This window comes from Oncorhynchus gorbuscha, linkage group LG03, assembly GCF_021184085.1.
Source record: "Oncorhynchus gorbuscha isolate QuinsamMale2020 ecotype Even-year linkage group LG03, OgorEven_v1.0, whole genome shotgun sequence".
In the NCBI taxonomy this organism is placed as follows: Eukaryota; Metazoa; Chordata; class Actinopteri; order Salmoniformes; family Salmonidae; genus Oncorhynchus; species Oncorhynchus gorbuscha.
This window is the reverse complement of record NC_060175.1, coordinates 12,873,712-12,901,189: the sequence shown is the minus strand read 5'-3', so window position 1 is coordinate 12,901,189 and position 27,478 is coordinate 12,873,712. Positions and strand designations below refer to the sequence as shown.

Genomic DNA, 27,478 nt, shown 5'->3' with positions numbered 1-27,478 from the left:
AGACATACCCAAGACGACTCAAAGCTGATCCAGACATACCCAAGACGACTCAAAGCTGATCCAGACATACCCAAGACGACTCAAAGCTGATCCAGACATACCCAAGACGACTCAAAGCTGATCCAGACATACCCAAGACGACTCAAAGCTGATCCAGACATACCCAAGGTGACTCAAAGCTGATCCAGACATACCCAAGGTGACTCAAAGCTGATCCAGACATACCCAAGGTGACTCAAAGCTGATCCAGACATACCCAAGGTGACTCAAAGCTGATACAGACATACCCAAGGTGACTCAAAGCTGATACAGACATACCCAAGGTGACTCAAAGCTGATACAGACATACCCAAGGTGACTCAAAGCTGATACAGACATACCCAAGGTGACTCAAAGCTGATACAGACATACCCAAGGTGACTCAAAGCTGATACAGACATACCCAAGGTGACTCAAAGCTGATACAGACATACCCAAGGTGACTCAAAGCTGATCCAGACATACCCAAGGTGACTCAAAGCTGTAATCGCCTCCAAAAGGTGCTTCTACAAAGTATTGACTCAGGTGTAAATACTTCTGTAGTTCATTTTTCAATAAATGTGCAAAAATGTGATTATGGGGTATTGTGTGTAGATGGCTGAGAAAAAAAAGAGAGGGGGGCTATTTTGAAGGGCATTCACTCACTGCTCTAGAATGTAGTGAAAAAAAGGGTCAATTCAAGAGGATGCTACTAAATGATCAGTTGTCAGTAGTGTATAAATGTACTTATTTGCCCTATGCCATTATAAATCAGAGTCAACTAATCATTAGATTCTCTACAATAGTATAACCTTAATATGCTTGTACTTAACAGCGTTGATTAAATAAGAACGTTAGTTTGTTGTGACCGTTGCTCGTTTAAACCGCCCAACTCTTGGTTGTATCTTCCATTTTTCGCCGTTGGGAGGTGGTAACACTTGGAGCTGTTTCCACAGTTTGGACGAATCAAAATCAACTTGATGGCCTCGTGATTTTTAATCAGCAAATCTGTGGCTTTCTATTCCTCTAACCCCAGTCAATCAACGTTGAGGGGGTGTTTCCATGGCATTATAAAGGGAACAGATTGAGTTTCAATGTATATCTTCCCCGAAGACAGTCTGTTAGCTTTGTAAATTAATAAATATATAGACCCAATTTTGTTTTGTATTCTGCGGATGTATTAATTTAGAAAAACCCCATGTTCTCACACAGCAACCTGCAGCCACTAGCTAGCTTGTCAGTTGACATTCAAAACTAGCGCCATTCTGCCCGTGGAGCAGTGATAATTCTATTGAGCAGCAACCACTTTACTGTGGCCATAACGAAATTCTATTCACTTTAATCATGCTAAATTATCTGAACCATTAAATTGTGAACCATTTATGGTAAAGACATAGGGTTTGGACTTTTAATTTAATTTATTAACATTGAATTAAATAATTGTACCCTACATTTTGAATTCAGGCTCTAACACAACAAAATGTTATGAATACTTTCTTAAAGGCACTGAACGTACATGCAACTAGGAATGAAGTAACTAGGCAACAGGACAGGTGATAAACAGTAGCAGCAACGTTTGTGACGAGTTTAAAAAGTTAGTACAAAAATGGTCAATGTAGGTGGTTAAAAAGTTAACCAAACAGCTACCCGGACTAATAATTTAGCAGTCTTATTTATGGCTGTTAGTTCCACACTTGGTGCATCGGTACCACCCTCTATGACTTGGGTGGCTGAAGTCTTCAGCACTTTTTAGGGACTTCCTCTGACACCGCCTGCTATCAATAGTACATTTTGAGGATCTGAGGGCCCATGCCAAATCTTTTCAGCCTCCCGAGGGGGAAATTAACATTGTGGTGTCCTCTTCAGCAACACGGTGTGTGTGGACCATGATAGATCCTTAGTGATGTGGACACAGACACTTGAAGCTCTCAATCCGCTCCACTACAGCCCGTCGATGTGAATGGGGGGGTGCTTGGCCCTCCGTTTCCTGTGGTCCACATTCAGCGCCTTCGTCTTGCTGACGCACTTAGCCAACGTTCTCTGCGTGCCGTGGTGTTTTGGGAAACGGCCTACATCTTCAGCCACATTGTTAAGACACTCATAAGCCTAGGTTTCTTCACTACCAGGTTGGACCTTGTCAGCTCGGGGATTCGAACTTGCAACCTTTGGTTACTAGTCCAACGCTCTAACCACTAGGCTACGCTGCCGCCCCAACACATACCAGTGTAAATCAAATCCGATTTGTAAATGATAATAAACCACCCCAATTGTTTCACTGAAGAGTCATCTGAAGATCCACGTCTCTGTTGTGGACTTGCTCAACATTAAACTACTTTTGTTTCACAACTTGTAATCATGCGGGTTGCATTACGCGGGTGAGCTCACTAACCAGACAACAAAACAGTAGCCTCAACAGAATGACTCAGGTCAGCTACAACGTTGGCTTTGTGAAAATAGTTTGATGATCCCAAACACACCGCCCGGGCAACGAAGGAGTGGCTTCGTAAGAAGCATTTCAAGGTCCTAGAGTGGCCTAGCCAGTCTCCAGATCTCAACCCCATAGAACATCTTTGGAGGGAGTTGAAAGTCCGTGTTGCCCAGCAACAGCCCCAAAACATCACTGCTCTAGAGGAGATCTGCATGGAGGAATGGGCCAAAATACCAGCAACAGTGTGTGAAAACCTTGTGAAGACTTACAGAAAACGTTTGACCTCTGTCATTGCCAACAAAGGGTATATAACAAAGTATTGAAATAAACTTTTGGTTATTGACCAAATACTTATTTTCCACCATAATTTGCAAATAAATACATTTAAAATCCTACAATGTGATTCTCTGCATTTTTCCCCTAATTTTGTCTGCCATAGTTGAAAGTGTACCTATGACAAAAATTACAGGGCTCTCATCTTTTTAAGTCTTTTTAACTTGCACAATAGGTGGCTGACTAAATACTTTTTGCCCCACTGTATGTTTGGAATATCAAATCGCAGTATTGAATTGTAATACACATATATATATATATATATATATAGAATCGTGAGAATCGCAATACATATCATATTGACACTTAAGTATTATGATATCGTATTTTGTTTTACATTTTATCTTTATTTAACTAGGCAAGTCAAGAACATATTCTTATTTTCAATGACGGCCTGGGAACAGTGGGTTAACTGCCTGTTCAGGGGCAGAACGACAGATTTGTACCTTGTCAGCTCGGGGGTTTGAACTCGCAACCTTACGGTTACTAGTCCAACACTCTAACAACTAGGCTACACTGCCGAATTGCCAGGTCCCTACTAGCAATTCCCAGCCCTACTAGCTGGTGTAGAGGAAACCCTTGTGTTTGAGGGAAACAAAGGTGCATTGTGGATGGAAATGTGGAAGGGAGCTGCCTCGTAGTGTGAATTAGCACATAGACTAAGATAAGGTTTCAGCCAGCAAATGTCCACAGGAACTGACACTTCCCTTCACACACAGAGCCAAGACAAGAGGCGAATTTTAAACCCTCACAACTGGTGAAACATTGTTCAATGAAACGACTCATGCAGCTAACTACTGTAGCCTATACCTTATCTACAACAGCTTTCCAACTGGCAGAAAAAAAATAGTCACAAAAAGAGAGTTCTGAAGAAAATATTTAATGCTGTTGTGTCGTCTGAAAGGTTTGTTATTGAGAAAGAGCAAGACTGTGTACCTTGAGTGTGCGGTTCCAAATTGATACTAATAAAGAATAAGGAAATTTATAAAGAACCCGAAAGGAACTAAGCTGGATTTGTTGTCAACACAGGCCTTCCTTTCAATGGGCAATTTTAGTCTAAGAGGTTAGGTGATTTGATTATCTGTCCAGTCAAATACTTTAATTAGTAATTTAGGTGTTACCAAACAATGGAAAATGGCTATAAGTACAATATCACTACTAATAGACATTCAAAACTGCTTCAATAGTTTAGCTCAGATGTGTTGCAATGTTCTCAAAACATGGCCATAATTTCATGGTAACATAGTGTAGGGTGTCCACCCACTCTGCTTTGTTGATGCAACTGCACCGCCCACAACCGCAAGACCCTCCTGCACAACGCATCACCGGGGGCAAACTACCTGCCCTCCAGGACACCTACAGCACCCGATGTCACAGGAAAGCCAAAAAGATCTTCAAGGACAACCACCACCCGAGACACTGCCTGTTCACCCTGCTACCATCCAGAAGGTGAGGTCAGTACAAGTGCATCAAAGCTGGTACCGAGAGACTGAAAAACGGCTTCTATCTCAAGGCCATCAGACTGTTTAACAGCCATCACTAACACAGAGAGGCTGCTGCCTACATACAGACTTGAAATCACTGGCCACTTTAATAAATGGATCACTAGTCACATTAATAATGCCACTTGAATAAATGTTTACATAAGCTGCATTACTCATCTCATAACGAGATAACATAATGAGAGAAAAAGTGCTGATGCAGAACCAAATTTCAGAATTGCACCTATTCTAGTAGAATATCTTCCCATGAAAAATACAAATAATATACATTTTGGGGGAAATTGATCCACGGACCTACAAAAAGGGACACCAGTTGCCCATTCCTGCTCTATATTGACAATGACTTTGTAGGCATGTTAGCACTGGGTTCCCCAACTTGTTCATGTTGAGGCCCCGTAAATAACAAAAATAACACTATCAGGCTTATACCTGATTGTGATTTGACCTAACAGAAGTCTTGACATTTTAGTTATTTCTGTCACTTTAATGAATACCCTGAAAGCCCCATGCGGATCTCCGGGGGCCCATGAACCCCAGTTTGGGAACCCCTGTACTTGGCCGGGTGTCTTGGGATTTCCTTGAGGTAAACCTATTTGTCCTAGTTATCAATTCGCGGGCTTAGTTTGTTTGCAATGAGCCAAGACAAACAAAATGGCTACCTTCAGAACAAGCAGTGCAGTTTAAAGCTGCTTTAACTTTTTCTGGGACCCAACCAAATTCACATAGAAATGTGAGTTAAAGATCTGTCATTGTCATTGAAAGCAAGTCTAAGACGTGGTAGATCTGTTCTTTGTGCTCTATTTATGTTTCCCTTTCTTAAGTTTAGTTTTTGCATCGCTTCCTTTCATTTTTGTAAACCAGCTTTAGAACAGCTGAAAATACAATATTTTTGGTTATTGAAAATATATTTCACAGCGGTTTATATGGTACAATGATTCTCTACACTATATGTTGCTTGTTTTGTCACAAACTGAAATTCGGCGAGGTACTAGAATTTTTGCAACCAGGAAATGGCAGAGCAATGTCTGCATATTGCACCTTTAAGCAATGGATTATATTGGCTTGACAAGGCAATAGGGCATCTCAAATTACTGTGGAAATACCATATATATATATATATATATATATATATATATATATATATATATATATATATATATATATATATAATTCAACAAACACTGATGAAAGGCTATTTGTTATTTTGTATCTCAAAAATGGCCTAGAGTCACATTGTGATAATGCTTCAGGGAACGTTGCCTATTGAGTGGAGTCAATAAATTAATATTTAACTAACTGGACACATTGTAATTCTTAGGATGCCCAGTACAAAGTGTCCATATGGTATCCTGACCCATATTGCTGCTTTCCACACCTGGTCATGAACAACACTTGCCAATTGATGAGAAGAACCGCCAGATAGCAATATAGCTAATGTTAGCTAGTATTTCATGCCCAGTTCCATCTTGCTAGCAGTTAGACTAACCGCTAGCTAATTACAGTAACTAGCAAACTAGACAAATTAGTTAACGTTAGCTGCCTATCATGATGCTTTCAACATGCATGTTGGGACAAACAGCTGCTATTCATTGTTAACTCATAAATTACACTGACATGATTGTCGTCGGACATGAACGATAATAGCTGCGATTCAACCAGTAATTGTATTTTGACATTGTGCTTGAAACACAGCTAGCACAATAATAAACAGACTGACTCGCCTAAATCACTGGAACGATATTGCACAATGCACCTGAAACGTAATGCACTAACTGATGTTACTAGGCTAGCTACCAGCTAACTAGTTACCTTACTAGAAGGTCAACTCGACATTATTAGCAGTAAAGACTTGTCAGGGAGCTGCAGGAATAGCTAGCTAGCTAGCAAGCACAGGTTAATGTTCAGGAAAGGCTGTGTACGCTGCCAACCAGTCGTTTGAAATTATTCTCCTCCCTAGCTCACTGTTATTTTACAAATTAATGGGCATATGGTGTGCCCCCTCCTTATTAAATGGGCCTGTTACTAACTACCCCACTCACAAAAATGTCTCCCCCCCTCCCTCCCTTCAGAGTTGGGCCCTCCCCTCCTCAGTAGTATCTTACCTCGGAATTTCAGTTCGTGCTGTGGCTCCAAGAGCAGGACCTGATCTTGTCTGGCCATGACCCAGCGGTTCCAAGGGGATAGCTCAATGTAAATCGTTTCCGTAGATTACTCCTGTTGTGGTGATGTTAGCTAGTGTTCTCGTTAGAGTTATTATTATGCTAATTAGCTATGCGATTATCCTGTCCCCCGGTCAGTGCAAATAGCCAGGGAGCTACTAGCGGCGGTTGTGATGCAGCAAGAAAGGAGTGAGAGAGAGGCTTTGTGCAACGTCACAGCCCCTGCATAGCCACTCAACGAGGAGTGAAGAGGTGATGCGAGACGGAGTCCGGGCAAAGCTTGGGAGTTGGGACACCTAAGCCTGGGAGGGAGGGACAGGTGTCTCATGCTCATCAATCTTTCTCAGGACCTTCTTATGTATCATGTTATCACAGTGTTATGGCCTCTTATAATTAATGCCATACATCATGCATTTCTAACGACCTATAATGGCATTCCTGTTAATCCTGTACAGTTTCAGGCAAGTGCAAATTATCACCCTTCACAATGTCCCTTTATAACATGCATGTGACACACAGGTTTACTTAAAATAACTAACCTGATTGACCCCAGTGTTGGCGTGTTGAGAGGTTGTCAGGTGAATGTTCAGCATCCTCAGCACTATTCAAAGTGCAGCATGGAATCCTATCCCAGTGATACACATGCCTGAAGAGTCATGTATTAAATATATATATATAAATAACCAGAAGGCTAACTGCCACTGGCGCAAGAGGACCAATTACATAACACCACTTTCACTTTATCTCCCTGTCTCACATAAGCACACAGCCTCCAAGGTACCTCTGGTCCAGGTCGTACCTGTACCTCTTAACTTAGAAGAGGAATGTGCACCAACACCCTGGACCAGAGTTATTCACAGCCCAGCCCAGCAGACGGTATCCCACTCACACACACATTCCTTCAATATGTTTTTATTTATTAGTAAACTGCTTGACAATTCCCTTTTAGACATTCAACAAAACAATGCTAACATGTTTCAGACTCTCTTTTTTTGTGTGGTTATTGTTTAACAGTCATTATGACAAGTATGAAAGCTAAATATGACAAAGTAGTGGTGGAGTTACTATACATGTGTAGATATGCCTGGTCTAGCATCTCCGACAATGTAACATACATTATATTCAATCTTACAGGCTAAATAGTCATTGATTTGTGTGCATGTTTGGTGGCATCTACATCGAATAAGACAAGTCACATAATGTGTTGCTGCAAAACCTCTCAGGACCAGCCTAAGACTGTTGGTATTTTTCCCCAAAAATTATTAATGCAACTGGTTGTCTTTCTATGATAGGCCCTTAGCACTCAAATGCCAAATATGTCAAATTCAGTAACTTAATCTTTTCACACACCAGACATAAAATGAGTACACCTAGACATTACACTGTTATTTATGTTACAAATATCTACATTTCCAACTGTTAAGCATTAGAACAAATGTGAGCAATGCAATTGTGATGTGTGTTATTGAAATAACATTTTAAAATGTCACAGAGAAGAAGCTGCCTCATCTTCTACAAAGATAGAGGGCAAAATAAAAAGTCATACTGTAAAATAATGATTGCTGGAATACAAAAGGCATATGATGCAATGCCATTACAAAGGCTATGAAAAAAAAGAAAGAAAATGATTTACTCAAACAAACAGTACAAGACGTATTGGGACTTGTCTGGTTAATATTTTTTCAGATAGGTTTGCTGCAGAAAAATGTCAGCAAAATAAAATACCTAAAAAGGTAAGGTACACAAATATTTCATCTGAAAGTGCAGTTGTAAAGTACCAGAAATACATTTCCCTTTTTAATAAATGCACTGTCCTGGCTAACTACTATCATTTCAAGTGGAAATCATTGAGGAACACTTAAAAACGCCACAACAATAAAAACATTGTATTTTTAAAGGCCTTTTGAATAATTGATGATCAGAAGCTCAAAACTTACTTAATCAATCACTAAAAGTAACATGTAAGCATATTATAGCTCGTCACCAAGCTCAGGACCCTGGGACTGAACACCTCCCTATGCAACTGGATCCTGGACTTCCTGACAGACCGACATCAGGTGGTGAGGGTAGGCAACAACACAGTCAACAAGCTGACCCTCAACACAGGGGACCCCCAAACTGTGTGTGCTTAGCCCCCTCCTGTACTCATAGCTTTGCTAACGACACGACGGTGGTCTGCCTGATCACCAATGACGATGAGACAGCCTACAGCAGCGATTCCCAAACTCGGTCCTCGAGACCCCAAGGGGTGTACATTCTGTTTTTTTCCCCTAACACTACACAGCTGATTGAAATGATCAAAACTTGATTATTAAAATAATCAACTAATCAGCTATGCAGTGCTAGGGCAAAAAACTAAAAACTTGCACCCCTTGGGGTCCCGAGGACCGCATTTGGGAAACCCTACAGGGAAGAGGTCAGCACAACAACCTCTCCCTAAATGTCAACAAGACCAATGAGCTGATCCTGGAACTGAGGAAAGAGGGGCCCCTCCAACGGGGCTGCAGTGAAGAGGGTCAAGAGCTTCAAGTTCCTCTATGTCTACATCACTGAAGACTTATCATTGTCCTCCTACAACAGCATAGTCGTAAAGAAGGCACGGCAGAGCCTCTTCTCCCTCTGGAGGCTGAAATGATTTGGCATGGCCCATCAGATCCTTAGGAACTTTTACAGCTACACCACCGAGAACATCCTGCCTGGTGGTATCACTGTCTGATATAGCAACTACAACGCCCTCGACCGGAAGGCCCCACAGAGGGTGGTACGGACAGTTCCACCTCATCATTGTGGGTGAGCTCCCAGCCATCCAGGACATACATGCCAGGCGGTGACTGAGTAGAAGATACTGGTGTATCAAGGCTCAGACAAACAGACTCATCAGCCCCTTGCCATGTGGTTTCTTAATTACACTAAACAAAGATATAAACGTAACATGTAAAGTGTTGGTCCCATGTTTCATGGGCTGAAATAAAAGATCCCAGATTTTCCATTATAAACTTTTAGTGTGTATCTCAAATTTTGTGCAGAATTTTGTCTACATTCCGGTTAGTAAGCATTTCTCATTTACTAAAATAATCCATCCACCTGACAGGTGTGCATATCAAGAAGCTGATTAAACAGCATTATCATTGCACAGGTGCAACTTGTTCTGGTTACAAAAGGCCACTAAAATGTGCAGTTTTGTCAAAACACAATGCCACATATGTCTCAAATTGAGGGAGCTTGCAATTGGCATGCTGACTGCGGGGATATACACCAGAGCTGTTGCCAGAGAATTTAATGTTAATTTCAGTACCATATGCCGCCTCCATTTTAGAGAATTTGGCAGTACGTCCAACCGGCCTCACAACCACAGACCACGTGTTACCACGTCAGCCCAGGTACTCCACATCCGGCTTCTTCACGTGTGGGATCGACTGAGGAGTATTGCTGTCTGCAATAAAGCACTTTTGTGGTGAAAAAGAAAAACTCATTCCGATTGGCTGGATCTGGTTCCCAAGTGGGTGGGCCAATGCCCTCCCAAGATCACGCATGGCTGTGTCCCTAAGCAGTTATGTGAAATCCATAGATTAGGGCCCAATAAATTTATTTCAATTGACTGATTTCCTTATGAACTGTAACTCAGTAAAATCATTGCGTTTATATTTTTTGTTCAGTATATACACACACACACACACACACACAAAAAAAATGAGTTATACTATTTTGATATTGATTACTGCACTGTTGGGTAGAGCGTGCAAGTCAAGCATTTCACTGTACTTGTGCATGTGACAATAAAACTTGAAACTAGATCTTCTCAATACCTAAAAATTCTTGTCACATTTTAGTAACCCTTGCCATAAATACAATTATTGCACTGACATGGTTGTCAAAAAAAAAAATCCTGAAGAACATTAGTCAACCCTGCTATTAACACACCTTCCCATCAGCACTGATTATAATGGAAAGGACAAAAGACTAAGACAACTTCACCTCAAGAGACCCACCCTGAAACACAATTATCCCTCCTATCCCTTAAACAGGGTGCAATTGTGTACTCCTCCCCGCTCATTTAAAAGCATTGGGTTAGATTGGTGTCCACTGAATACAGAGTTTTTACATCATATTTCTTAAACCAGTCGTTTCCTTTAAATCAATGAAAGGAAGTGAACAAATGCACACATTACGATAAAGGACAGACAATTCAGACGGCAGGCTGGCCAGTCCACAGCTAGAGGCAGGCTGACCAGTCCACAGCTAGAGGCAGGCTGGCCAGTCCACAGCTAGAGGCAGGCTGGCCAGTCCACAGCTAGAGGCAGGCTGGCCAGTCCACAGCTAGAGGCAGGCTGGCCAGTCCACAGCTAGAGGCAGGCTGGCCAGTCCTCAACTGGTGTTAAATGTGGCCCATTCACGTGTTTTCGGCAAGAGAGAAAGACACTAGGAGGAAATCAAAAGGGGAACAACTACATGGATCACTCTATGCTAGGCATTATCCCTAAATTGCCTGTCAAATGGCAATAGGTCAGGAACTAAAATGTGAGACTTTACATTACTGTACGACACAAAGGAGCAATTTAAGAGTGAACACATTGCTCAGTGTTCCTTCATCGCTTCTCTTTGTATTTTTGGACAAGGTGTTCCAGATGCACACCATATTCAAGATTTCCTTAATTGCTTGCTTCACAGCGTAGTGAAGGCAGCCAGCAGCAGAAAGAAGAAGCAAGGGGAACGAATGAAACAGGTCCCCGGAGTAGAGCACATCATTTGGAATTGAAAAGAGAGCACGGTTCATCAGCGGGTCAGCATGTCAATGGAAAGCTGTGCCTGGTTCTCTGCGGGAAACCTTTTCTTTAGAAAGATCTAAAGATTGTCGACTTGTTCTTCTTAGAACAAGTCCAGTTTCCAGATATGGTCCTTTTTTATCTCTGGCCAGGTAGTAAAACTATGTTGGATGTGCGAGCCAGTGCTTATTCTGTAAAGGAATGAGAAAAGAACGATGATTTAAAAAAAAAAAAATTATGGGACAATTAAAGAATTGGCAGGACCTCACAAAATCACTCTCCTGTAAAACGGTCATAACAACAAAAAAAAAACAGTGAGAGATCGCAGACGGACGGGGGTTGCCAACTAACACAAACAGTTCAAATGCCATTTCAAAAACATTGAAACGCAATGAAAACACTGTAAAAGGGCTGGCAGTATACTCCAAGCACTCCAGGGAAATTCATTTACAGAATTTCAGCGATTGGCTAAATAAAAAAATAAAAATGTTTTACCTTTATTTAACTAGTAGGCAAGTCAGTTAAGAACAAATTCTTATTTTTCAATGACGGCCTAGGAACAGTGGGTTAACTGCCTGTTCACAGGCAGAACGACAGATTTGTACCGTGTCAGCTCGGGGGGTTTGAACTTGCAACCTTCCGGTTACTAGTCCAACGCTCTAACCACTAGGCCACCCTGCCGCCCCAACTGTCAACTATTAAAGTGGAAAACGTTAGCAGTTATAACCGCACACTTGCTGACTGCCAGTCTTGTCAGCACTCAAACAGCCTGGCCCTCTAAGAGACGAGGCCTCAATGTAGAAGACAGCAATAAAATGACTCCTTTTCGGTGGTAACCATCAACCAGCCAAGTTAAAATCCCTTTTATCAAACACATTTTCCCTCCAAAGTGTCAAGGCTAAAGCAGTCACTGAGAGACAATGATATTGATGAGCACTGAAATTGTAATGGAGAAACAATATGACAGAAAAAGCACACATTACCCCCATTAGGGATCAAGCGGTTTGGCAAACACCTGCCGTGGCCCTGTGCTGCAAAGCACTGTGTGAAGGTCCTTAAAATGTAACAGACTACACAACTACACTTCCCATCATGCACCTGACTGATCATCTACCTGGTTCACAAGAGTTAGAGTTGGGGATGTTTCTTCTTAAATTTGGGAAGAAAAATCAAATGGAACAATGACTTCTTTTACACTAGCACAATTTAACAAATAGAACATTCATTTAGTCTCCTGTTGGAAAATAGATCATGTGGTTGTTTCAAGAGAAGAAGCACTGCATGCTGCAGATCCAATGATGCCATGACCCGTGTAGAGGTTTACAAGATAAGAACGGAAATAAAAATCTGTGTAAACTTTTCAGAAGTATTACAAGACATATTTTTAAAAAAGCCGGGAGGGGAGCTCTTACAACTTGGGGAAACCATAGCAACTGCTGTGGCTTTGGACCACTCGGGGACAATTCACGCAGAAAAGCTTCAAGGACAGGACAGATGTAGGATTCCTCTCAGATGGTACCCCATTTCTCTAAACTGAGTGGACAAATCATTAGGAATACCTGCTCTTTCCATGACAGAGAATGACCAGGTGATCCCTTATTGATGTCACCTGTTAAATCCACTTCAATCAGTGTAGATGAAGGGGAGGAGACAGGTTAAAGAAGGATTTTTAAGCCTTGAGACATGTATTGTCTGTGTGCCACAGTGGAGGCTGCTGAGGGGAAAATGGCTCATAATAATGTCTGGAACGGAGCAGATGGAATGGCATCAAAGACCTGGAGACCATGTGTTTAATGTACATGATACCATTCCACTGATTACGCTCCGGCCATTACCACGATCCTGTTCTTCTTAAATTAAGGTGCCACCAACATCCTGTGGTGTGCCATTCAGAGGACTCTACACCTTGTAGAGTCCATGCCCCAACGAAACGAGACTGACAACTCAATATTAGGAAGGTGTTCTTAATGTTTTGTACAGTCGCTGTATTAGGTGCACTACTTTTGACCAGAGCCACATAGGAATCTGGTGCCATAGGCTTGGACGAGCCACAGATCTGGAAAACGGGAGGATGAAGTGAACACAGCAAGGAGGGGGGTGAGACTGCCATAGACCTACTTGGCAAACCTAAAGGATAGCTGCCATAGACCTACTTGGCGATCCTAAAGGATAGCTGCCATAGACCTACTTGGCGATCCTAAAGGATAGCTGCCATAGACCTACTTGGCGATCCTAAAGGATAGCTGCCATAGACCTACTTGGCGATCCTAAAGGATAGCTGCCATAGACCTACTTGGCGATCCTAAAGGATAGCTGCCATAGACCTACTTGGCGATCCTAAAGGATAGCTGCCATAGACCTAAAGGATAGCTTAGGCGATCCTAAAGGATAGCTGCCATAGACCTTCTTGGCGATCCTAAAGGATAGCTGCCATAGACCTACTTGGCGATCCTAAAGGATAGCTGCCATAGACCTACTTGGCGATCCTAAAGGATAGCTGCCATAGACCTACTTGGCGATCCTAAAGGATAGCTGCCATAGACCTACTTGGCGATCCTAAAGGATAGCTGCCATAGACCTACTTGGCGATCCTAAAGGATAGCTGCCATAGGCCTACCTGGCGATCCTAAAGAATAGCTGCCATAGACCTACTTGGCGATCCTAAAGAATAGCTGCCATAGACCTACTTGGCGATCCTAAAGAATAGCTGCCATAGACCTACTTGGCGATCCTAAAGGATAGCTGCCATAGACCTACTTGGCGATCCTAAAGGATAGCTGCCATAGACCTACTTGGCGATCCTAAAGAATAGCTGCCATAGACCTACTTGGCGATCCTAAAGAATAGCTGCCATAGACCTACTTGGCGATCCTAAAGAATAGCTGCCATAGACCTACTTGGCGATCCTAAAGAATAGCAGCCATAGACCTACTTGGCGATCCTAAAGAATAGCAGCCATAGACCTACCTGGCGATCCTAAAGAATAGCTGCCATAGACCTACTTGGCGATCCTAAAGGCTAAATACTGAGATCCAATTTATGCTTAATCCAAAAATGTAGTCGGATTCACCGTAAGGATGGTGTGACACACATCAGCTCCACACCACATCGCTGTGCGCATCTCAAATTTTGTAACAATACAGAGTGCTCCGTATAACTCCGCAGTGACATGATTGGTTGACGGTAGGAGTGGGCGGGAGGTCCTGCATAAACACAAACTCACTACCTTGACAACTTCCTTCACAACAGCTCTGTGCTGCTTGGTTAAGAGCAAGAATAATAAAATGCCATGACTTCTGCAGAGGTCATATCACTGTAAATGCTGCACGACAAATACAGCGCCTTTAAAGGCTGTGGACTTCATTTGAACCTTTTGGGCTCCAGATAGGCATTAACAACACAAGACTACAGCTTCACAATAACTGAGCCAAAGTTAGCCGCATAGAACGATGAGATATGGTCATATATCCCAGTGAACTGTAATTTGCTCGGCTGCTCTCTCTTTACAGTGTAGCATTAGACGCAAGACGCAATGGCGGTAGTAATCAGGGTTTCCTGATGGAGGAGTGGAATTTACAGCTCCCAGGTCTCTGTGACGCAGGTCTGTGGTTAGGGGGGGGGGGATTATGGAGGCTGCAAGCAGAGAAGGGTCAGGGGTCAAGGGTCAATGTGGGGACTACGGTCAGGAATCACTGGCAGCATCAGCAGCAGGTCCGGGTCCGGGTCTCTGAGGGCCGCCGGCGCAGTTTGAAGCCATTCCCTGCAGCCCCTCCCCCTGCATCTAGGACAGGGATCCGTTGACCTGAAGGCGGGAACAAAATGTGCAAGAGGGACAGAAAAAAACAAAGTTACACCCAGAAACCATTGGTTAAAATAGGAAACATCAGCAGAAGCTCACACAATATTGCTTGGTACACTTAAATAAACAAGGACAATTTCAGCCGTTATACACCACTAGTAATAAAAATGGTAAACCATAAAGCATATATTTGGCCTAAAATATTGGATGCCTCCAAAAGCTAGTGAAAAAAAAAAAAAAACACACTTACTTATCTCTATAAAGACCTCATTGATGTTAATGGCGTTCTTGGCGCTGGTCTCCACAAAGATGGCGTGGATGGAGTCAGCGTAGTCCTTGGCATCCTTCTCCGAGACCTCCCTATAAAAGACGGGTGTGTTCAAGTCTTAACCAGTAACAGACGGAGAAGGGGGTTCTACTAAGCTATGTGCAATTGTTTTAAGAAGATCATACCAAGGATCATTTAGCCATTTGATTTAGAATTTTAAGACCACTCAAAGTATCAAAAAAAATATATACAGAATATTTTTTGGTGTCTTGCTGCTATTAGCCCATACGAACGTATTGAATAACAGATTCACTACATGGAACAACAGGTAGTCCTTACTGCTATTAGCCCATACAAACACATTGAATAACAGATTCACTACATGGAACAACAGGTAGTCCTTACTGCTATTAGCCCATACAAACACATTGAATAACAGATTCACTACATGGAACAACAGATAGTCCCCCAAAAATCTGAAGTAAGTTTGTTCTGAAGTGTCTGTCCTTTATCTGAGAGATATAAGAAAAACCAGGAAACATTTAAAACATTTTTACATGTATTTAACCCCTTATTTTCTTGGCACTAAACAGTCTCCATATGCTAATAAAGGTCCTCTGAGTACAGTAAAAAAAAGGTTTCATATACAGTACCAGTCAAAAGTTTGGACACATCTACTCATTCAAGGGTTTTTCTTTATTTTTACTATTTTCTACATTGTAGACATCAAAACTATGAAATAACACATATGGAGTCATGTAGTAACCAACAAAAGTGTTAAACAAATCCAAATATATTTTATATTTGAGATTCTTCAAAATAGCAACCCAATGCCTTGATGACAGCTTTGCACACTCTTGAGATACATCCAATGCAAAAACAAATATCTCTAGCTTAAACAGAAAGCTTTTAAATGGGGATTTTTATGGGTGCAGCTCAATACTGGGGAGACATGAGCCAAGAATTCACGTCAGCCTGTCCAGTTGTTTCACATCAGTGCAGATGAGAAAGAGGAGGCACGAGGACACACCCCTTCAAACATGAGACGAACCCAACAGGGAGATGAACAGAGAATGGGACCCAAGGTGGCACCACCCCACCAGTATCACAGTGCTCATCTCTGCTAGATTTCTTTCCCCAGTGCTACTGTTCTGTCATTCAATCCAGCTAATGCTCATCTTATTACAGTGGACTACATGGAGGCGAACAAGCATCGTACGCTCCAGAGTTCACTCCCGACTGCAAACAATAGCATATCCATGTTTCTCTATTTCAACCAGACCTGTGCTGTATAACATTTCCATGTACAGTCATGTCTAACAACTGCTTAGATTGTCAATTAAGACTATTACTAATGGATAGTAGATGGGAAAAAAATGTCATCGATTTTCAAGCATCAGTTCTCTCCATTGCTTCAATGCAAATTAAGCTACTCTAGTAGTTAGTCCTCTCATCTAAAGCCAGCATGTTTGAGTGACATTAGATAAACTGGGAGAAGTGTATCTCCAGCAGAGAGCTTGTTACCGTTCCTCGGTATGTTCAAATTATTGAGAGTCGAAAGTTTCAAGATACACGCTTGGCTCGGCCGATGACGTCCCTTGCACAAACAAAGTGTGGAATGAGTCCTTTAACTTTCATTAGAAAATGTAGCACAAGCAAATCTCGTGTCAACAATTCAGCAATTCGTCTGGTAAAATGAGAGTATGGAAGCCATGCTGCTGATTTGTAACAATAAACCAGTGTCTGTGTCCCAAATGACACCCTATTCCCTATATAGTGCACTACTTTTGACCAGGACCCTGGTCCAAAGTAGTGCACTATATATGGAATATAGTGCCATTTGGGACGCAACCATGTCTTCCTGGGGGGACATGAGGGATTTATTTACCTGGCATCGGATAGGTCACACTTGTTGCCAGCGATGGCTACCACGATGTTGGGCGGGCCGTGCTGACGAAGCTCCTTCACCCAGTTCTTTAACGTCTGGAACGAGTCCTGAGAAACAACGGTTCGAGCCATTCTTACTAACTTTATAGTATACAGTATATAGGCCTAGTAAACATCTTATATTGTAAGATGTCAGAGTTTGAGAAAATGTTATGCAATGCATGATTGTGTGGGAGTATGTGGTTTAAACATTCATGAAAAACATAGGCAATGTAAACATGATATGCAGACAAATGGGTATGCCTCTCTCCACATGGAATGTGAGAGTGGCAAGTATCAGATGTTTACTGAACATGCCTACATTGGACTCAGTGACCAGTGGGCCCCCATAGTTGCCTACAGTTGACAGCAGAATTCTGTGCATGGATACCTGTGTTTTGCAAAAGGTCAATCTATTTAGAGATTTTTTTCTGTGGTAAAAAAAAATATAATTTAGCAAAATGACATCACAGGAAAAGAGTGGTACAGTGTCCTTTTAAACATGAGGAAAAAAACAACAACTAAACAAATGTCATATCACAGCATGTTACCAAAGGGAAAAACTTGACCTCTTTAGTGATGTCATAAACAATGATGGCTGCCGCAGAGCCTCTGTAGTACATTGGCGCCAACGCACGGAACTATGGGAAAGCAGAGAGAAGTGGAGAAAGAGCACGGTGAGTAATGGACTGCAACCATTCTTCAGATAAAGAGGCTGTCCCTCTGGACAGAGAAGATAGTTGGTTTTCTAAAGCTTTCAACAGGGATTTATCTACAGCCAAACCGGTTGCACTGTTATAGTGAGGTCAAGGGGCCATGTATGCATTTGTGGTAGTGTAGATCATAATTAAAGTAACAGTACATGACTTATCCTAAGAGATGCTATGCTTTAAAGAAACAGTCACAGACATTTTTGGCTCATCTTCAAGGATTGTGTATCTAGATCGCTCATAATTTTTTATTTAGGACATCCATGAGAAAAATCAAAGGCTACCAAAATAGCATTGCAATACGTTCTACCGCCCGTTTCCAAAATATTACACAGTCAAACTACCCAATCTTTATTAAGCCGTATACGGTTACATTTCGTCACCGTTACGTAACTTACTTCACTTTCCGTTTTACCTGAACGTGTTACGAGATAAAACATCAAACTCAAAATGGAGGGGTGAAACTAAAGCAAAGAGAAACGATGGACCTTTTTGAAAACCCCAAAAGGAATTCTGTTCCTTTTGGGCTTTCGTTACATGGGAAGTATGGCAAGCCTTTCCATGGAGGACTCACATGTGGTAAGCATCAGGATAAAGAGGAGCACAATGTGTCAAAGGCAGTTAGCCATTTCATATTAATGGACAACTATACATTTGGTCTTCACCCAGCAGATCACAAATCCCTGCATAATAAAAACAAGCTGAGTTTACAGCGTTTCCCATTCCATTGTTGGGGGGGGGGTGCCTGATGTTTGCCAGTTCTCCATTTCTTCTGGTATAATATTTTCCAAAAGCTTATGAGTTCTGGCTTGAAAATGCCAACGCAATTAGCATATGCCTGTGTTCATAGAACTCTAAATCAAATGCATATTTCAGACCTTTCCTCCCACTGGATGGGTAAATGCAAAAGGTCTCTGCGATGACTGTTTTTAAACCTGTTGTCAAGCTTAAGGATAGTTCACCTAACTATTGGACCAGGAGAGACAGCGATCCATACTTTGGTTTCATTTACCTAGCTGCTGTCACCAAATGCGAACCTAAGCATTCTTGTCCAAATACCAAATCCAATATCTCTAAAAATGTGCAGGCTAAAGCCTAAATTACCTGCAGAAAAGTATCTTCATTCACAATCAATTTCAGACTCCCTCTTTCAAATTATGTGAACACAGGTATTTTGATATTGTTGAAAAGGCATGCAGCATATGTTTGATGTGGTATGATTGTTATCGCATATACTGAGAAGTAACAATGAATGGTATTCAGACCATCTACTGTATGAAGAAAAACAAACAAGTGGAAGGTAACACACCTGTCATAAGTTAGGCTAACATTTAGACTAGATCCTCCTACATCTTAGGATAATCTACCACACAAATCTTCTAACATAATTAGCATATTTAACCATGAAAGGAATAATAGGCATGTAATCTATTAGCTAATGAAATAAAGAGATTAGCTTTAAAACAAACAGGAGTGATCCCAGTCATACATTGACTTGGCACGACCTGGGCCAATTCTCATTTTCCTTTACGATAAAAAGGAATAAACTATCCCAGCTTGGAATGACACGGTTACCTCTGGAAAAGCACACATTCCTTGCAATTATAGTTGTTACTGGCCCCGAGACTACCGGAGGGAGTCCAACTTGGGATACTTGGCAGATGGCGGAAAGGGATGCTGCCTGTCTGACTGGCTAGCGATGTGTAGCTAGACGCAGTACAGCCAGTCTTGTGTGGTCCCCTTCCAAAGTGTATCCAGAGAGCATTTTCACAGTGAGGGCTAGAATCCACAACGCATCTCAAAGTAGGAGTGCTGATCTAGGATCAGGTCCCAACCTGTCCATATAATGTTATTTCATTATGATAGAAAAAGGTGAAACTGCCTACTCTACTTCGAGAGGCTTTGTTGATACGGGCCCAGACATCCGGCCACACCAGAGCTGTAAAAATAAAAATTAAAAAAAAGCGGCCCTTATTTTGCTAAACATGTGTAGATGATTTACTGAAATTATGAGCCTGGCACCCAATGAAAGGTGCCCATCCATGCATGAGCAAAGGGGAGACCCAACTTCTTCTCTGTGCAGCAGCAGGGTGAGATGGGAGGTCTCTGGACAGGGGTGTTGACAAGCACAGCTAAGATGATGCACCCGTCAGGCCATCAGAGGGTGCATCATCACAGCTCTAACCACAGCTCTCTCTCATTCCACCGGCTTCTACTAAACCTCTAACCGAACTCCAATACTGTTATTTACACAAACTGGTTCTGATGACCACAACTTCTCCAGAGGCGATCAGCATCGAAACAAGGCAGCTGCAGATTTACAATGAAGGAAGACAACAGTGAAGCAGGCCAGAAATGTTCCCGTCTTCTCACTCACAGCCGTGGAACACTGGGAGAGACGGAGTGAGTGTGTGCGAGAGAGTCCCAAATCCCTTCCTTTTGGCTCTACCCTCTGAGTAGATCTGAACGCCTCAGCAATATGGTGTGGCCTTCACCACTACCCTGAATATACCTATGCAGAGAGAGAGAGAGAGAGAGCAGGAGAGCTGGCAGGGAGAGTGGCTGTGGATCAGATGGAACTAGGGAGCAGGCAGAGAGAGTGTCTTATCTTAAGGGAAAATCAAATGTAAGCGTCGTTTCAGGCCAAGCCCTCAGACAAGCTCAAAGAACTGAAGAAAAAAACCTGTTTTATCGCACCACCCCTCTTTAGAAGACAACACAGAGGAACAGACCATTATCTCGCCACCCCTCTCCAGAATACAACACAGAGGAACAGACCATTATCTCGCCACCCCTCTCCAGAACACAACACAGAGGAACAGACCATTATCTCACCACCCCTCTCCAGAACACAACACAGAGGAACAGACCATTATCTCGCCACCCCTCTCCAGAACACAACACAGGGGAACAGACCATGATCTCGCCACCCCTCTCCAGAACACAACACAGAGGAACAGACCATTATCTCACCACCCCTCTCCAGAACACAACACAGAGGAACAGACCATTATCTCACCACCCCTCTCTAGAACACAACACAGAGGAACAGACCATTATCTCACCACCCCTCTCTAGAACACAACACAGAGGAACAGACCATTATCTCACCACCGTAAACAGGTATGCCAAACTTCATGTTTGTTACGATAACGACCATAAAAAGTTGGCTATATGGCACAAACCCATCCGGAGCCAGACTAGTTGTTGTATATTAACCTGGTTTCAGATCTGTATTCAACAGAGTTGTTGTATATTAACCTGGTTTCAGATCTGTATTCAACACAGTTGTTGTATATTAACCTGGTTTCAGAACTGTATTCAACACAGTTGTTGTATATTAACCTGGTTTCAGAACTGTATTCAACAGAGTTGTTGTATATTAACCTGGTTTCAGAACTGTATTCAACAGAGTTGTTGTATATTAACCTGGTTTCAGAACTGTATTCAACAGAGTTGTTGTATATTAACCTGGTTTCAGAACTGTATTCAACAGAGTTGTTGTATATTAACCTGGTTTCAGAACTGTATTCAACAGAGTTGTTGTATATTAACCTGGTTTCAGAACTGTATTCAGAGTTGTTGTATATTAACCTGGTTTCAGAACTGTATTCAACAGAGTTGTTGTATATTAACCTGGTTTCAGAACTGTATTCAACAGAGTTGTTGTATATTAACCTGGTTTCAGAACTGTATTCAACAGAGTTGTTGTATATTAACCTGGTTTCAGAACTGTATTCAACAGAGTTGTTGTATATTAACCTGGTTTCAGATCTGTATTCAACACAGTTGTTGTATATTAACCTGGTTTCAGAACTGTATTCAACACAGTTGTTGTATATTAACCTGGTTTCAGAACTGTATTCAACAGAGTATATTAGTGTACATGTATGATAGGTTTCTACATCGTGTTATATTACTCAAGTGGTGCATCTTTTGAAAGATAATCTATTTCAGTCGTCCGTCTGTGTGGGCTACAAGGCATTCCAGATTTAACATCACAGCAGATCATGTTGCGAGTGGCCCCTAGACTTTCGCCTCTCACGTTATGACTGCTGATGAGCCACTCGTCTGGACTGTTCAAAGGACGATGCACATGGAAGGCATGATTTAGCATAATGTGGAGTGCGCTCCAATGACACAGTACACATAGATGATAGAGCTGGGAATTGCCAGGGACCTCACGATCCTGTATTATCTTGATACTTCGGTGTCGATATGATATGTATTGCAACTCGATATTGCGATTTGATGTTCCAAACATATAGCTCATTATATGTCTGCTGCAGAGGGACAAGAGAGAGCCATGAGAAAATTTGTTTTGATCAGTCATGAAAATAAAAGTACTGTAAAATATGGTAGCGGCTTACTATTTAAAAAGAAGATGGAGAACAAGCCCGAGGATGAAAATTACCAGAGTTTTGGCACAGGTACAGTCGACTAGCGCTAGTCGACAAAGCGCAACTTTACAAATCGATATTTACATTTAAGTCATTTAGCAGACGCTCTTATCCAGAGCGACGATATCTGGAGTCAAAATATCTATATAATACCCTCAAAAACAATATTGAAATATTAAACAGTATCAATGTCCCCCCCCCTTCACTAATAGCTGAAAGTGAAACTTTGCTGTGGTAGAGAGTGAGAGAGGAAAGAGAAGCTGATGTTTTGGTGGGGGCAGCTAAATGTAAGCTAAATATCGCCCCCTATCAGGTACAATGACATACTGCACTTGGAGTATGTACCTTCAACATATAAATTATTTTTTATTTAACTAGGCAAGTCAGTTAATAACAAATTCTTATTTACAATGACGGCCTACCCCGGACGACGCTGGGCCGATTGTGCGCTGCCCTATGCGACTCCCAATCACGGCCGGATGTGATTCAGCCTGGATTCGAGTCAGGGACTGTGTTGCTTATTGCACCGATGTGCCACTCGGGAGCCCTAACATAGACCTCTATGGCCCTGGTCAAATTCCTTAGAAATGTGGTGTTCTTTCTTTCCTTCTTCTCTTTCTTTCTTGATGTCATCTCTTATCTGATTGGATAGGTCAGTGAGAGTGATACTTCCAACATGTTGATTTTACATATCATGTGATATCAGTAATTAAGCTACCTCAATGAAGTGAGGAATGAAGGATGCATTTTTATTCAAACAAGGCCTATATCTAACAGGGACCACTTCATCTGGAGAAAAATATATTGTAAAAGATAGAAGATTACTAACTCTCTCTTGCCCTGCAGTGTCCCAGATGAGAAATTTGTGAAGCTCATTTTGATACTGCACGGTCTTTGTCATGAAGGATGCCCTGGAAAACAAAAATACAACCATACAATGCGAGTCACATTTCAAAATAATGTTAACATGGTTTAATACAGTGTTTCCCAACTCCAGTCCTTGACTTCCCCCAACAGCACGTTGTAGCCCCAGACAAATATACAGTACCTGATTCAACTCAAGAGGGCCTGATGATAAAGTTGACAAGTTGAATCAGTAGTTCTTGTCCGGGGCTACATTCAAAATTTGTACTGTTGGGGGTACTCGGGGACCGGAGTTGGTAACAACTAGTTTATGACACTGAACAAAAATATAAAGTGCAACATGTAAAGTGTTGATGCCATATTTCATGAGCTGAAATAAAATTGTACATATGCACAAGAAGCTTATTTCTCGCAAATTTTATGCACAAATTTGTTTACATCCCTGTTAGAGAGCATTTCTTGTTTGTCAAGATAATCCATCCACCTGACCAGTGTGGTATATCAAGAAGCTGATTAAACAGCATAATAATTACACAAGTGCACCATAAAACACAATGCCACATGTCTCAAGTTGAGTGTGCAATTGGCATGCTGACTGCAGGAATGTCCACCAGAGATGTTGCCAGAGAATGTAACGTTCATTTCTCTACCATAAGTCACCTCCAACATAATTTTAAAGAATTTGGCAGTACGTCCTACCAGCCTCATAACCGCAGACCACGTGTAACCACGACAGCTCACGACCTCCACATCCGGCTTCTTCACCTGCGGGGTCATCGGAGACCAGTCACCCGGACAACTGATGAAACTGTGGGACTGCACAATGTAATAATTTCTGCACTGCAATTTCTGCACTGTCAGAAACCATCTCAGGGAAGCTCATCTGTGTGCTCACCATCCTCACCAAGGTCATGACCTGACTGCAGTTCAGCGTCGTAACCAACTTTAGTGGGCACGCAGGAGAACTGTGCTCTTCAAGGATGAATCCTGGTTTCAACTATATGGGGCAGATGGCAGACAGCATGTATAGTGTTGTGTGGGCAAGAGGTATGGTTGGCGGTGGGGTTATGGTATGGGCAGGCGCAAGCTATGAGCAACGAACACAATTGCATTTTATCGATGGCAATTTGAATGCACAGCGATACCGTGATGAGATCCTGAGGCCCATTGTCGTGCAATTCATCCGCTGTCATCACCTCATGTTTCGCATGATAATACACAGCCCCATGTGGCAAGGATCTGTACACAATTCCTGGAAGCTGTAAATGTCCCATTTCTTCCATGGCCTGCATACTCACCAGACATGTCACCCATTGAGCATGTTTGGGATGCTCTGGATTTAAGTGTTTGACAGTTTTCCAGTTCCCACCAATATCCAGCAACTTCGCACATCCATTGAAGAGTGGGACAACATTCCACAGGACAAAATCAACAGCCTGATAAACTCTATGCGAAGGAGATGTGTCATGCTGCATGAGGTAAACGATGGTCACACCTGATACTGACTGGTTTTCTGATCCACACCCCTATCTTTTTTTAAAGGTATCTGTGACTAACAGATGCATATGAGTATTCCCAGTCGTGTGTAATCCATTAGGGCCTTGATTTATTTATTTCAATTGAATGATTTCCTTATGAACTGTAAATCAGTAAGATCATTGAAATTGTTGCGTTTATATTTTTGTTGAGTGTACAATAAGGCTCACCCTTTTACCACATTACACAAAAAAGTACAGAAGTGATACATTGATTGATTAGCCTGGTCCCAGATCTGTTTGTGCGATCATGTCAACTCCTTGCCTCTCACTGTCATGAGTTGACATGATAGCAGAAACAGATCTGAAGCTAGGCTATAAATGAATAAGACTGGGATGACATCACTCCCAGTAAATCCCAATATGTGCATGCATTTTTCTAAATGTATTACTCAATGCATTGGCAGGCAGTACAGTACAGTAAGCGGCAGGTTAGAGATGCGAGCCAGCAACCGGAGGGTTGCCAGTTCAAATCCCGGATCCGCGGGAAAAATCTGGCAGGAAGTGAGCTGGCAACCGGAGGGTTGCTGGAATCAAATCCTACATGCCATTACACTTAACTTCCCACAACAGCTCACTGGGCACCCTGTGTAACAGCTCACTGGGCACCCAGTGTAACAGCTCCCTGGGCACCCAGTGTAACAGCTCCCTGGGCACCCAGTGTAACAGCTCCCTGGGCACCCAGTGTAACAGCTCCCTGGGCACCCAGTGTAACAGCTCCCTGGGCACCCAGTGTAACAGCTCCCTGGGCACCCTGTGTAACAGCTCACTGGGCACCCAGTGTAACAGCTCCCTGGGCACCCAGTGTAACAGCTCCCTGGGCACCCAGTGTAACAGCTCCCTGGGCACCCAGTGTAACAGCTCCCTGGGCACCCAGTGTAACAGCTCCCTGGGCACCCAGTGTAACAGCTCCCTGGGCACCCAGTGTAACAGCTCCCTGGGCACCCAGTGTAACAGCTCCCTGGGCACCCAGTGTAACAGCTCACTGGGCACCCAGTGTAACAGCTCACTGGGCACCTAGTGTAACAGCTCACTGGGCACCCAGTGTAACAGCTCACTGGGCACCCAGTGTGGCAGCCCCCCCCCCACCTCTTCAAAACCTGTGTGTGTACTGTATGTGTGTATTTTTTCCGGAGCGGTTGGGTTTGAAAGAGTAAGTCAAATTTCAGTTGGACCTTGTAGGATAGGAAATCATCTTTCCAGAATATTTAGTGGGTGAAGGACTATAACACTTACCCAATAGTTGGATTAATGTTAGGGTCAAAGTTGTCCTCCACAAACCTCCAAACAATGCTTGACTTTCCAACCCCAGTGTCCTGAAGAATCACAAGGGAAAGGAGTTTAGTGAATGTTAGAATTCATCCATACTCGGTTACTGCCAAGACCACACAGACCATTAACTCATCGTCAGGATAACATCATTATGTGAAGAGAATACCCCATTGGTTCAAGAAGAAGAAATATTCCTACTGATATGATGCAAATATTTCGCAACACTTGTGCAATACATACACATGTAATGTTTATCAACATTAGTCTGGACGACTAATCTACTACTGATGAGTAAAATAGAGTGATGTCATTTAAATATTAGCTAACTGACTAAACTCCACGGTTATTGGAGTTTGACGAACTGGTCTCTGCCCCACTCCGTTGGTGGAGTTAATCAGAAACTTACTTCGCCATGGAGGAGAGTTCAGCCAGCTACATATTAGGTAGTGCGGTGCACAAAACGTTTAGTAGCATTGCTGTGGCGTCTGTCACTTGACATACTGCAATCTGAATGAACAGATAGTTAGATGAATACAAATCAGATTGTCTTACCCCAAGAAGGCAAACCTTTAACTCTCTCAACGTCATATCGATCTCCGAATTAATAGAACGTTTATGAACATTCCAACCACTTAAGCGATCGCTACCTAGCTAGATGTTTCAGTAGACAAGATTTTTAGCAAATAACCTCTCTTTTCATCAAATACCTATATTCAAATCCCAAACAGATTGACGAGAAGCAAAGAAAAAATGAACTTCTCAAACTCAGAACTTTAAAAATCACTGATATAATTTGCCATATTATGATTACTGTAGGTGGAAAGCTACAAAATAAGGCGCAGACTCCATCTTGAACTACGGTCCAATGTCGTGTCACGTGACACTCCGTAGTTATTTTTAGTTTAGAAATGTATGTAGCCAACACGCTTTCTTTATGTTCGTTTTAATAATACCAACGTATATCTCCTACATATTTAACGACATTATTGTTTACATTATTATTATTTTAAACTTGAAAAACTAAATCAGGAAGTACTTTCAGGAAGTAGTATTGGCTACGTTGATTGTAAAGCCATAGAGATAGATAGGTGACTCGTCTTCGTATCTGTGACAAAATGCCCAGCTGTGGAGTTTCTAAACCCAGAGGCGCAACATCGCGATATTTCCAGAAACGCTTGCCAAACAGATCAGGCTGGGGTTTGAGAAGTGAATAATGATACCTTAGTTGTTAATTTTCTTATAATTTATTGCCAAAACCTAGATTTGGCCAATGTCTTAAGTAGTTGAACGGCTTATTACTCCAACCTTGTGAAATTACTTTGTATCGAAGAAGTGAGAAGTAGTTTTAGCCTTATCTTATCTAACCCTTATCTTCAAAGCCTGCAGTCCAAATTCAAAGTAGACAGTCCTCGGCCCTAAACCCTTAAATAACATTTTACATCGTCACACCCGGGGCGGCAGGTAGCCTAGTGGTTAAAATGCAGCCGTGTCGATTCATTTC

General features: G+C 42.2%; 2 protein-coding genes across 5 annotated transcripts in view; both read right to left on the bottom strand.

Annotated features, from left to right (window-relative positions):
- LOC124026016 (vesicle-associated membrane protein-associated protein B-like) overlaps window positions 1-6,712 on the bottom strand; it is a 49,898-nt gene extending 43,186 nt beyond the window's left edge. Inside the window, exon 1 of the mRNA XM_046339214.1 lies at window positions 6,384-6,712. Coding sequence (XP_046195170.1) covers window positions 6,384-6,441 — 58 coding nt within the window. The 5' untranslated portion in view covers window positions 6,442-6,712. The remainder of the gene's footprint in view (window positions 1-6,383) is intronic.
- Window positions 6,713-9,717: 3,005 nt separating this feature from the next.
- LOC124025969 (ras-related protein Rab-22A) lies at window positions 9,718-26,827 on the bottom strand. Of its 4 annotated transcripts, none has more exons than XM_046339210.1 (8): window positions 26,530-26,827; window positions 25,942-26,021; window positions 23,136-23,217; window positions 17,766-17,837; window positions 17,159-17,265; window positions 15,253-15,362; window positions 13,607-15,005; window positions 9,718-13,562 (listed from the first exon to the last, which is right to left on the bottom strand). In XM_046339210.1, exons 1-7 carry the CDS (start codon window positions 26,563-26,565, stop codon window positions 14,905-14,907), a joined length of 588 nt encoding a protein of 195 aa, XP_046195166.1. In that variant the 5' UTR covers window positions 26,566-26,827; the 3' UTR covers window positions 9,718-13,562; window positions 13,607-14,904. The 4 variants fall into 4 exon arrangements, with proteins under 4 accessions (XP_046195166.1, XP_046195167.1, XP_046195168.1 ...); XM_046339211.1 differs by having other exon boundaries at window positions 13,642-15,005; XM_046339212.1 differs by having other exon boundaries at window positions 13,957-15,005.
- Window positions 26,828-27,478: the final 651 nt, after the last annotated feature.